This window comes from Aythya ferina, assembly GCF_964211825.1.
Source record: "Aythya ferina genome assembly, chromosome: 29".
NCBI lineage: Eukaryota > Metazoa > Chordata > Aves > Anseriformes > Anatidae > Aythya > Aythya ferina.
Window position 1 is genome coordinate 261,032 of NC_140326.1, and position 12,454 is coordinate 273,485.

Consider the following 12,454-nt stretch of genomic DNA (forward strand, 5'->3'; position numbering starts at 1 on the left):
TAGTTTATTTCAGAAATACCCACCTGAAAAATACCCTTCCTTTCCATAGATTTTTTGAACCGACAGATGCTGTGATTTCAGCTGATGCTAGCTGGTCTCTGGTTGCTTGTCTCAGAGTTGTAATCTAAATGCGGATGTTTTGGGGAAGGGATGCTAGCGAGTGTTGGTATCTCACAGGAGATGGAGTTTTACATGGAGATGATGTTTACATGCTGGAGATGTGTTGTTTAAAACAGGCAGCTCACGCTCCGACACCAAGGCCCCTAGGCTGTAACTTTTTGTCTTTAAATGGTGAAATAGGCGGTAGCTCTGTTGTTGCCGCCTGTGGCAGCGTCCTCGCCTGCTGCCTTGGCTCTGGAGAGAGCAGCTGGGAGCGCGTCCCAAAAAGGGTATGGAAGCATAGCGGGTGACGGGCTTGGTCTCGTGTCCACGAGGCAAAACTGCTTTGCGTTGTACATGAGCAGTGTAACAGCGCCTGCTCCGATCAGGGGTCCTGCAAAAAAAAAAGCAGGGATTTATTCTTAAACCGTGAGGCGAGGATGTAGAGAAGCGAGTATCGCGGGCTCCTTCGTTGTGTCGTGTTCCCTTCCTGGCATGCTTTTGTTAGCCGGCTGCCAAAGTCGAACCAGAGTCGCCACGGGAGAGCCCGGGCTGGGCGCTGTGCGGAGGAGCAGGGCAGTGGTGGGCACCTTGCCCCTTTCAGCCGGGGCTCGTAGCGGTGTGGAAGCGCGGGCGGCTCCACGCCTCGAGTGGTTCGGGACGAGCCTGTGGCAGAGCGGCCGCGGTGGGCTCACAATTCCTGGAAGGAAAAGGAGAACCAAAACAAGGCGGCCCGCGGGGAGCCGCTCAAACGCGAGGGCGGGCCTGGGGCCCGCAGGCCGAGGGAAGCCCGCGTTTCCAGGCGAGGCCTCTCGGCGTTTCAGCCACCGCCGGGCCGCTGCCGGTACCGGGTTTCCACCCGAGCACCGGGGCCGAGGCGCAGCTCGGGGCCGGGCCGCGGGCAGCGGCGCCCCCTGCCGCGGCTGGGCTGGGCCGGGCCGGGCCGCCTCGGGCCTGCAGGGAGAGGCCTCAGGGAACGAGAGCGAGCGGCCCCCGGGGCCCTCTCGCTTTTCTTCTGCCCTAGGACAGCCATATAACCTCCTCCTGCTTAGAGCATGTAGTCTTCTCCTTCCTTTTTTTTTTTTCTCCCTCTTTTTCTGATCTTTTTTTTCTCTCTGCTTCCTGCTTCACCTCTTTTCCCTCTCTGCTTTGCCTCTTTCCTCTCTTTTCTCCTTAACCCCCCTTGTTTTCCTGAGGTCCCAGGACATCTGTTTTAATCTGTGCAGCATGAAATCAATGTCTCTTACAGTTCTTTACTAGAAAAATTGATTCTGGAATAAGGAAACAATCGTTCTTTCTAAGATTAAGCAACTGCATGTAGTCTCCCTGTAGAGTCCCAGTACACCTTCCTTTCTGCCTGCATGTTGTAGAAACAGACTGTTCAGAAGCCACCTCAGGAGCCCCTCAGCACCATCTCTACATCAAGATGCCATACAGGAAAACCTGAAAATCTTCACAGGAAGATTTCTGGTTTGCAGCTCAGGACAATGTCCAGCAGCCTTACAGTCATACCCTTGCTGAGAAGAATTCCTGAGAAATTAAATCTGATTCTTCTGCCTTGTCAAGAATTTAGAATAATTGGAACAGTGGTATTGTTTACTTCCTGTCTCAATGGAACATTTCTTAGTTGTTACACCACGAGCTAATAATACCCATCATAAAAGTTCTGGACTCCTCAGTACCACAAATACATGGACATACTGCAGTGAGCCCAGTGAAAAGCCAAAGGCGGCTGAGGGATTGGAAATTCTGTCATAGCGAGGCTGAGAGAGCTGGGATTGTTCAGCCTGTAGCAGAAAATACTCAAGGGAGATCCTATCTATGCTGCCCGTACCTGATGGCAGGGGTTAAAGAAAATGGAGAATGGAGCCAAACTCAGTGCTGCCTAGTGAGAGGACAAGGGGCAGTGGGCGCAAACTCAAGTACAGGAAATGCTGTTCATACAGAAGAAAAAAATGTGCCATTATATGGGTGATTGAAACTCTGTCTCAGGTTGCCTAGGAAGGTTGTGGAGTCTCCATCCCTGGACATGTTGGTTGTTTTTTCCTTTTTTTTTTTTTTTTTTTTTTTTGCTTTTTACATAAAAGCCAATACTCAGATACCAAGCGATTCTTCCATATGGCTTATTTATTGTCCTTTCTATGCCTTGGTTCTGTAAGAAATTCTGCTGTGATGGTTCAGTCCCATCCTTCTGTAGGTACATGCATCATAGCAAGCATTCTTAAAGCTAAAAAACAGTAATATTAGTTTGAATATTTAACATCTACAGTGGGTTTTATTATCACTGCCAGACTGAAGTGAGGTGTTTTTTTTTTTGTGCTTTTGTCTTCCCTGATCTGCTTTTCAGGCACTCTGCCAACACAGGACAAACCTTCCCAGAGGCAGTCAGAGAGCACAAATTGCAGCCCTTCCAGAAAGAGATCAACATCTGAGAGCACATCTTCTACAGGCAAGTAATATTTGCTGATCTTGTTTTGGGGACCAGAGCAATACTAAGATCTATACTGCTATAGGCAGCTAAGACAACATTGTTATAATTTTACAGCAGCAGTATTTTCATGGAGATGCTGAGTTTTTCTGCTTAGAGTTTAGGATACAAGTGCTTCAGGTTGGACTGTAGCTGGTATATGTAGACTGAGCTGGTATATATGGAAGCAGCAGCATAGCTATGGAGTTTAGTTCCTCACCGTGTTAAATTAGTCTTCATGAAGCTTGAGTCTTTAATTGCTAGTAAGACCTGTGACACTACAGTTAATCAATGAATTAGATGAATAAATTCCTCTGTAGGGAAGAGCTTGGCTTCTGGGCTGCTCCAAAGGTAGATAACTGGTAGATAACTATTAGGATCAAGAGGGGGTATGCTGATGTGTTGTCTTTGTCATATGTGAGAATCTTGCTAAGATGATGGAGGATGACAGGTAGCTCGTCCATCCTGGTCAACCCCAATTGTATAGTTGTGAATGAACCTAGGCAGGTCAAAAATCACAACAGGAGAGAGTCTGAAGTACTGAAAGGGCTGGAAACTCCTCATCAGTTCTGTCAAACAAGAACTTCTGCACAAATGTATTGTGAAGTTGAGCAAATGTATGCTGGCGAGATGTCAATGGAGTTGGCTTTGTCAGCCATGGGGTGACATGCTACACAGGTTGCTGCTTGAAGTCCAAATTCGTTCACTTGACAAAGAAGGGAAAGCCTATATTTGTGTACCAATTTGCTAATTTTGGGAAGTACAGCTTAAAAATAAGCTCAGAAAAGACAGGTAATAAAAACATATAGATAATATAAACACTGAGAAGCTCAGCAGAGGCTTAAAATTTGAAGGGAGATAAAGATAGCATATCATAGAAAGAGGAACAGGGAGAGGGATGAGTCAGAAATCTAATAAACAAACCAATATACTAATGCAAAAAAGGTTGGAAAATAAATAGGATTAGATAGAAATGTTTGAAGGCTAGTTAAAAGATTGAGTAACCGGCACAGTGAACACTTAGTGGGGTAGTTCACTACAAAGGTATTCACACTGAATAATGTAACCTTTGTGGAAAGGCTAGGCAAGGAAGAAAGCAAAGGGCTTTTCACCTCCTTATATCCCAAATGGAAGGGAGGTTTTAGAGCCACAGAAGATAACTTGAGTGATACTTAGTGGTAGGAAAGCTTGTGGGCACTATCATCATAATCTACCACAGCCCATTGGGCCAAGAAGATGAAGCACGAAAGGCATATTTGGCACAATCTGCAGCATCTTTCAAAGAGCCTTTAGCAGCAGTAAGAAACCAGTGTGACGTTCATGGGGAAGGGAATCCAGCAAGATAAAAACTTACGAGCAAAGCATGGAGGATAGTTTTTTTCAACCATAAAACAGGAAAAGCAATAGGAAGAGAGACTCCTCTAGATTTGATTGTGATCATTAGGGGGGAACAGACTGAAAATGTCAATGTGAAATACAATATGAATGAAAGATGCACGAAAAAAATATCCTTAGGAAGCAGTTGGATAGTAAACAGTAAACTAAAAACAGTGGATTTCATGAAGGAAGGTATCAGTGAGTTCAGGTCTTGTAGGTATGATTTCTTAGAAGGCAAATTTAATGGAAAAGAGTGCTAAAGGTAGGCTCACACCACTAAGAAGTGTCATTCGGGACATGAACTGGAGATGATGGATGAGAAGAAGCATGTGACAAGACTAGCTTGGCAGAATCATGACCATTTAGTCATCCCAAACACAAGCAAAAAAGCATGTAGAAAGTTAAAAGTTCCTGGTTTGAAATGTAGGACAGTTTACTAAAGCTAATTATAAAAGAACAGCACAAACGTGTGAGGACAAAAATCAGAAAAAACAAGAACTAAAATGAGATAAAAGTAACAAGGGACATAAAGGTGGAAGAATCCATCCTGTGAGTACATGTTAACTAGAAGAAATGCAGGGAACAGCATTGTTCTTGATGTTTAGCAAAAGGGGGAAGGCTTTTCTCAAGTGATGCTAAGAATCACAGTGTGTCTGAAGTACATGTAATATGGTGTATTTTTTGCTTCAGTTCTCATTAGAAAGGGCATTAAGATCTAGGCATCAAGTTCCATTCTAGTTTGGTTTCTTGTTATTCTTATGGTAGATAAACAGCTACTTAAGCTGGCACCTTTTAAGATGAAGAATGCATTTCTATGTTAGCTGCTGTTGTATAACATCACACCTTTCTCTTGCTCGTGCACCATACTGCACTTAAAATTGCAAATTGACAGTTAATATTGTGGAAGAGCAATACTTGTCCTCTCCTTGATTTTCAGTCTAATCGTGTCTTTGACGTGCAGTCAGCTTTTTACTGTAACTGTCTGTTGCTGCTTTCTATTCACAGTTAACTTTCTTTTAAAGAAAAGGTCTTACGTTTCAGTGGGCTGGGTGACAGACAAACGTGCACATTTGTGTGAGTGGAAAAGCTGTGGGTCATTGCACGTAGTGTATCTAGTGTATGTGTACAGATTATCCAGCAATAGTTTTGGAGCACTATTTCATCTAGTCCTTAAAGGATAGATTGGTGAGCTGCAGAAAAAGTAAATTGTATCAAAGTATAAATTACTTCAGTAATATCACAGTAATTTGCTGGATTAATAGGACAGCCGCTAAGTCAGAGTGTGCCCAGTTATCTGTTAACAGCATGAAGTGACTTGTAGTGTACTCAGCAGTCATTCTGCAAGGCACTTACGAGATTTGAGCCTTTTTTTGTAGGGAGGCAAGACTCGTGCAGTCACACTGGGAGTGAGTATGTAGATGTTGCTCTGTTGGACTTTCACAGCTACAAAACTGTTGAATCCCTTGACCAAATTGTCAGAGGGAAGGAGATCTGAAAATGTTCTTTTCCTGTGTATTCCCGGGAAGCTGTCAGCCATGTAGTAAAAAGAGACCCTGTTTGCAGTACCACTGCCACTGAGGAAAATACAATGTAAGCTTACCTGCTTGTGGGAAACAAAAAATCCTTAACTCTGACCGATTTTATATGGAATCCCAGTTGCAGAAAAAGCTGCTGTTAGAATTCAGACATTCTTAGACAGTGAAGTTGATTGCAAATTCGTAGGAAACATCCTTAGGATATGTACTTACAGAACTACTTATTACAATTTCCATATGTAAAGAATGTGGCAAAACTGCTATTTCCTCCTCCCTTTAAACAAACATTGTCGCAGATGCTTTCTTCAGCATATGCTAAAGAAAATATTCTACAGTGAAGAAGTGTTCTCTTTCTCTGTCTTGTTACATTTGTTTTACTCGCTCAATTAAAAGGAGCAACAGCAAACTGTAAGGCTGTGTATAGGCAGTTGTTAAAAGTTCAGGCATTTCTTGTGCAGGAGAGCACAGGAATAAAACTGAGTCACAGGTTTTTCAGCTTCAAAGACACTGATGTGATGCTGGTAAAGACCAGGCTTTGTTACCTTTTTATGCAGATTTGGCTGCATGTGGGATGTCAGTGCATTTGTCAGAGAGCTGCTTTGCAGCCAAGCAAGCGTGCATGACCAGTGCTTCCAGCTGTTTTGGGGTTTGTGGTTCAGTTGTCTGATCCTTTTGGATCAGTTTCCAAACAGAACCACTAGTTCAAGGACAGCCACTAGACTTGGTGTCCAAATGCATTGTGTCATGCCGTTTGGTTATCATGGGCGGCGCAGCTGCTTACGGAGCTCACAGTGCTAAACAGATGGTGTTTCTGCAAGAAACTTTCAGCTCCCTCCCAATGTGTATTTAAAGACCATAAGAAAGCAGGGTAATTTGTCTTTATTATTTCATCTAAAATTGAAAGCTGAAAGTGTAAATCCTTCCCTTGCTTTCAGAATTATTCAGGCTGCTAGGTTTTTCATGTGGTTGGTAGTGCTTACAGCAGTGCCTTGCAAGCATGTTGCATCTTTTTTGAATCCTGCAGAAAGAAGGATTGTTCATAGGAGGATTTTTAGAAGTTGACCTGCTGTTTCATCTTCCTTTAAATCATTTCAACTCTGGGAACAGTGTTTTCATTTGCACTTGCAAATTTGTTACTTGGGAAAATTGATGAGGAACACATTTCCCCAAAGTAACAGACTTGGACTAGAAAATACTTATTGTAAATTGTGTTGCATCTTTGACAGCTAATGCTTAATGTCTCTATTGCCAAAAGATACAAACCCTTTTACAGAAATATTTTGTCGTCTTCCCTTTAGCAGTTACATTAGCGCATGCTTTTCAGTCTCCAGCTTAAGTTCCAGTATATTTCTATTTGTGTTTCAGTGATTGGAGTACCTACGCGGGGGACAAGGCTGGCAACTGCTGTTGATGATTCAGTGGACAGCTTACTGCAGCGCATGGCACAACATGAAGGCCAGGCTACTTTGGACAAAACCATAGAAGCAGTCATTGCAAATGTATCTGTTCCACCATCAGCTAGTCCTGCTCGAAACCACAACAGGGAGAGGAGCCTAGGAAAACAGGACAGCCTCGTAGCTCCAGCAATTTCAAGCAGCTCCTGCAGTGATAGTATCTCACTTCTGTCAGACAGATTACCAAACAGCTATTCCCCACATCATCTGAAGAGAAGTGTGGTTGAAGCCATGCAGCGACAAGCTAGGAAAATGTGCAATTATAACAAGATCTTGGCAACAAAAAAAAATCTTGACCACGTCAATAAAATTCTGAAAGCCAAAAAGCTGCAAAGGCAGTCACGGACAGGGAATAATTTTGTGAAGCGCAGGCCAGGTAGGCCCCGGAAATACCCAATGCAGGCTGTCGTCTCAATGCAAGCTTTCCAGGCAGCTCGACTGGTCAGTCAGGAGTTAGACAAAAGGGAAGAAAGCAGCAGTCCTTTACACCTTGGACCTGATACCATCACAGATGTAATTGAAGCTGTAGTGCAAAGTGTGAACTTGAATACAGATCACCGAAAAGGCTGGAAGAGAAAGAGGTGGCTTGCAGAGGAACAGGCCAGGAAACGACAAAAGTCTCTACCAGAAGAAGAACAGGAGAGCACAAAGAGGTAATTCTCCGTTAACCTCCGTTATATGTTGGCACTTACAACATTTCAGACCATCAGAGAATCCTACTCATACCAACTCTGCTCATTGCATTTGGTTTCACAAAGAAGTTTGTCGGTTTTAAGAAAGCTTAAGGGTCTTTCTAAGCTACCAAACATCACACCCTAAAATGTAATGGAATTGCAGGTAATCTAAAGCTTGTTTTTGTGCTCGTGTCTCAAGTGAAACATGTTTTCTGATTATCTCAATGAAAAATACATTTAATCTGCTGGTAACAAGTTTACTAATGAGGCACTTCAGCAAAGATCATCATGTGCTGAATAACAAGCTATGGGTGCTACATGCTCCATGGGAACCTTAAGTGTGTGACTTCTATGCATGATAAGCAAATATTTGCAAGTGACACAATGTCAGGTGAGATCAACTGATACACAGCAAATAAAGAGTAAAACCAAAGCTGCAAATAGGAGTTACAATATGCACCTGTCTTAGGAGTGCAATCGCTGGTAAAGGAACACACCAGAAGTCTCTGATTCAGTCTTCACATGCTTGTCCCCAAAGTCATCGGCATAAACAGATCAAGCTCTTTCAGAAGTCTTCCTTCCTGTGTTTTCAGAATAATTCTGGAAAATAATCATCCATTTGTGTTTCAGAAATTAATACTAAGATATAGACATTTAGAATTGCACAATTTTGCTGGAACTGTGTGTTCAAAGGATATATTGTATGGCTCTCCTGAAAGCTAAGAAAAGGTTTACCACGTACTATTTTTAGAGTACAAAAGCAGATAGTGTAAGTCACCTTCTAAATTACTGCACTAAGGCTCCAACTGGTAAATATTAGGAGTAATAACATTACTCTAAAAAGATTCTCCACTTTTTATGATTAACTACCACTTGATCATGATCATTGAGTTACATATTTAAATAGCTGAGGCACCTAGTAATTCAGAAACCTGGGCTTTTTATTTTGCTGCTGACCATGAAAAGGAATAATGACGTGGTAAGATAATGTTTATGGTAAGAAATACTGTAAGATAATCTTTACTTTTCCTTCCAGTTTTTCTGAGACAGCAGCTGAACCACCCAGTCCACATGATGCCCTTGGGAAACCACAGGAACCTGAAAACACTGAACAGCCTTTGCCTTCTCTTGCCCAGCGTGAGAAAAAAGCCCCTCGGCCCCCAAAGAAGAAGTACCAGAAGGCAGGGCTCTACTCTGATGTGTACAAAACAACAGAGTAAGTAATACCGGGGGAAAGTTGCTGTCTGATATTCCAGTGGAAACTGTCTTCTTTCAGCTAGAGCCATAAGGAGCTGCTACTAATAAGTAGCTGAAATAAAACCATCAACTTAATTCAAGCCTGTGAAAAATAACACACATGATAATTATCAGAATCTGACCCAGTGAAGATTTAAAATATAGCCCCAGTCAGAAAGCAGCCTCCAGCAGTCTGAAAGTGTTTCTGAGTATCGACCTTGAAGAAGGTAAGACAGCTGCTTTCTACAATCAAATGATCACAGTAGTAAAATTGCTGGCAGAGCTTGCGGTGTTCAGGAACCGAGTACCATGTCTACATAAAAGGGGCCATTACTTTTCTATTTTTATTGACTGAATGATGTTGAGTGGTCATCTTTGGTATGAAAGAATTTCAGGAACGCAGCCTGTTCATTTCACAGCTAAGTGAAGTTCATCTCCTTCGCTTTGTATGAGCTCTTTAGTGTAAAAATCGAGCGCTTCAGTGGTGTACGCTAGAAGGTGGGCATCTCCCGTTTCTGATAACCAGCTCGCTTCTGCTTCTCTTTGTAGTTACATAAGATTTCTGCAGCCATTTGGACAATTGTGCTGAAAGTTAAGAATTTGCACTTCTCTTAAATATGATCTGTCAAATTAAAAAGAGGGAAGTTGTTCACCTTCTGACTCATCCTACTTTGTAGACCACTTAAGGTTACACAGACTGCTGGGAGGCTGCTAGCATAGTTTTATCTGCTGTTCTGGTCACTTTCCTTTGCATTGTAGAATGAGGGCATGAGTAAGGGATCAAGACTCTAAGGAAGAACAAAGATCAAGGTCTGATCAAAGTGCATCTGTTTCTAATAGTTAGAAAGCATGCTCTTTTGCAGCTCTGCTAAAATTTATAGTATTTGGATGTTCTGTCACAGGTATACACAGTCATGCAACACTCCAGTATTGCTTCTTAAAAACGAGGTGTGTGTGTTGCTTTAGGATGGGACCTGAGAATCTTTTACAATAAAACATCAGTGACATTGTCAGTCTTAGTCAGCCCCCAGAGAGAACCCTTACTTCATAGCCAGTAAGCAGATGTCATTTGAAAAACTGCATGAATACAAGAAACAAAAGTTGATGTTTGTGAGTGATGATGGAATCAAGGTCACTGCCATGGAGAAGGCCAGCACAAAGCTGACCTCTGCTTGCAATCCTCCCTCTCCCATCACATCTCATGTTGCATTTCCATGGAGGCTTGAAGAGTTCTGATTTGGTCTTCACATTGGTTCTTGCTCCACATAGCGAGTCCTTCCCTTGCACTGGTAATGATGTTTGTGATGAGCTGCTTGAGACTACTGAGGAAACTTTTCCCTATCAAGTAAGTAAATGCAGCCTACACAATCTGAGCTACCTTTCTTGATAGTATTTTGAACACTAATACTGAAACAAGGTATGGAGATGCATAATTGGGCAAGGACAGAACTGTGGCCATCTTGTTTTAGGTGTCCTGTCTTACACCAAGGTGCTGTGCAAAAGGCTGATCCCAGCATTTCATTTGTCCTGGCACTGGCTCTCTCCTTACTTTTACTGAGTTGATTCAGCGAACTAAATTGGCAATGTAGTAGTCACTTTTTTATAATTAATTTTCTGTTAATTAAACTTGCTGTTCCAGTTCTTTTGCACCGTCAGATGTGTGCCAGTGCAAGAGGACATCAGAAGTTCATTTTATTATTCTAATAATTTGTATAACTTGCAGCTGTGTGAGTATGAAAACATGATCTTAGTTGAAAACAAAAATGCAGCTCTGTAATTGTACGGCACCCTCTAGTGATGATACAGTTAAGTGTCATCATTGTTTCAAAAACAGCTTCTGCATTCTCTAGTTGATATTGTACAAAGAGAAACAGAGACAAATGATAAGTGCAATTGCAGACATGTCACTCTAAAGGCCATTTTCTTACCCTACTGCATCTTTCTCAAATTATTCTAAGTGTCCTTAGAACAGATAAAGTAGTGGAAGTTTTACTGACGTTTATTGTCGGCTTCTCTCTAGATCAGTTACATCCAACTGCTAAAACAACAGCACAGAAAATATTTGTCATCATTGCTAGTTTAGTCTGCTGTTATAAGAGAGAGCTGTACATTAGTTTCTCTGCTGCCACTTGAGTTGTACAATTTGCCTAACCAGAATTTCACTCCAGCTGACCTTGATGTAGAAATTTTATTAAAACACAGTGAAGAAAGCTCAAACTTTGTAATTCCTTGCAAATGAGCTAAGAACAAAAGGAGTGATGTCTGAAGTTAGCCTCAGTTCTACCTCGATTCCCAAAAGTAGTTTTGTAGACAGCATTAGCTGTTACGTCCACGTGAATTTTCCAGAATCCTCAACTCCCACTGGAAGAATCACACTGATCTTTTGCTGAAGAGAAGTTCAGTGTGTGGTTGCACAAGACTGCAGGTTTGAGAACAAAAGAAGATTGTGTACTGGAGTCACTATCTGTTTACCCAGTAGTAGCTTTCCTAGAGGAGTACAAAGTCTACTTCACCAAAGAAATTAAATAATTAAAAGTAAATTAGTATTTAACAAAAATATGGTTCTCATTAGGGAAATATCTGGCAAAGTTTTTCATATTGTCTGTGATTTTTATCAGCAATAAGAAATTCTGAGTTCTTGTTCCAGGAGTGTTGTCTGCACAATTGTGCTGTGATCAGTACTGAATTGCATCTCGCCTGGCGTACACATCACTGCAGTTTAGCACGGGCTTGAATGTGAGGTTTCCACCCATTTGCTCCTATCAGTGCCTTCCTTTTGCTGATGTTTGCAGAGCTGCAGGGTGAATCACAGTAGCTAATTGAATGCTTTAGAAGCAAAGCTGTAGAAAAAGCCTACAGAGACCGAGAGTCTGTGTTGCCAGAGCCATCTGTGGTGAGGAGGCAGACCAAGGTGGAGCGGGGGAGTTGATGTGCAGGTCAGGATCAGGCCCAGTGACAATGACCAGCGTCAGATGCAGTCCAGGGATGGCCAGAGAGGTGCAGGCTACAGCTGTGGAGGCAGCACAGGGCCCAGCCCACATCCTCAGCCCTCATGGCTGGGCTGGAGGTGGGTGACATGCAGCACAGGCCTGGCAGGGACCAAGTGCCCAGGGCTTGAACATAACCAAATCTCCTGGGGCCGTGGGTGCAGGACCTGGGGGAAGCCCCTTGCGAGGCTGCTCAGGGTCACAAAGGGCTGGTGGTAGCACTCGGCCACCCGCTGGGAGCTTCTGTGAGGCTGTTGGCGTGCCTTAGCAAAGGGGAATGGAGGGCTCTGTCCACCAAACAGAACCTGAATTGCCATCCCAGAAACCCCAGCCCAAAAGAAGAGCTTATTTTCTTCCTAGTGGGGCTGCATGGGCCTGCTAATATGGACCTTTTCTTAACGTTGTGGAGAGGCCCCTTTTAATCCAAGTGGCTTTTTTTTTTTGGCGTGGCATTTATGTTTATAAAGCTCTCTGTCTATCCTTGATTACTTTAGCATAGTCTCCTTTTTTATTGAATACTTATTTCATTTTAACTTCTGCGATTTCAGAAGGAAGGGGTGAGAAGTATTGGTGACGTTGGTTCAGCTTATTGATTTGTCATGACAATTCTGAAATGCCTCTAACA

The 12,454-nt window shown here is 42.7% G+C and overlaps 1 protein-coding gene across 4 annotated transcripts in view; it reads left to right on the plus strand.

The window, feature by feature from the left end:
- ASH1L (ASH1 like histone lysine methyltransferase) overlaps nucleotides 1–12,454 on the plus strand; it is a 58,215-nt gene that overhangs the window by 22,314 nt on the left and 23,447 nt on the right. For all 4 annotated transcript variants that reach the window (XM_084500292.1, XM_084500293.1, XM_084500294.1 and 1 more), the window contains exons 4-6: nucleotides 2,447–2,548; nucleotides 6,844–7,585; nucleotides 8,643–8,822. In XM_084500292.1, the coding sequence (XP_084356418.1) occupies nucleotides 2,447–2,548; nucleotides 6,844–7,585; nucleotides 8,643–8,822 (1,024 nt within the window). The remainder of the gene's footprint in view (nucleotides 1–2,446; nucleotides 2,549–6,843; nucleotides 7,586–8,642; nucleotides 8,823–12,454) is intronic.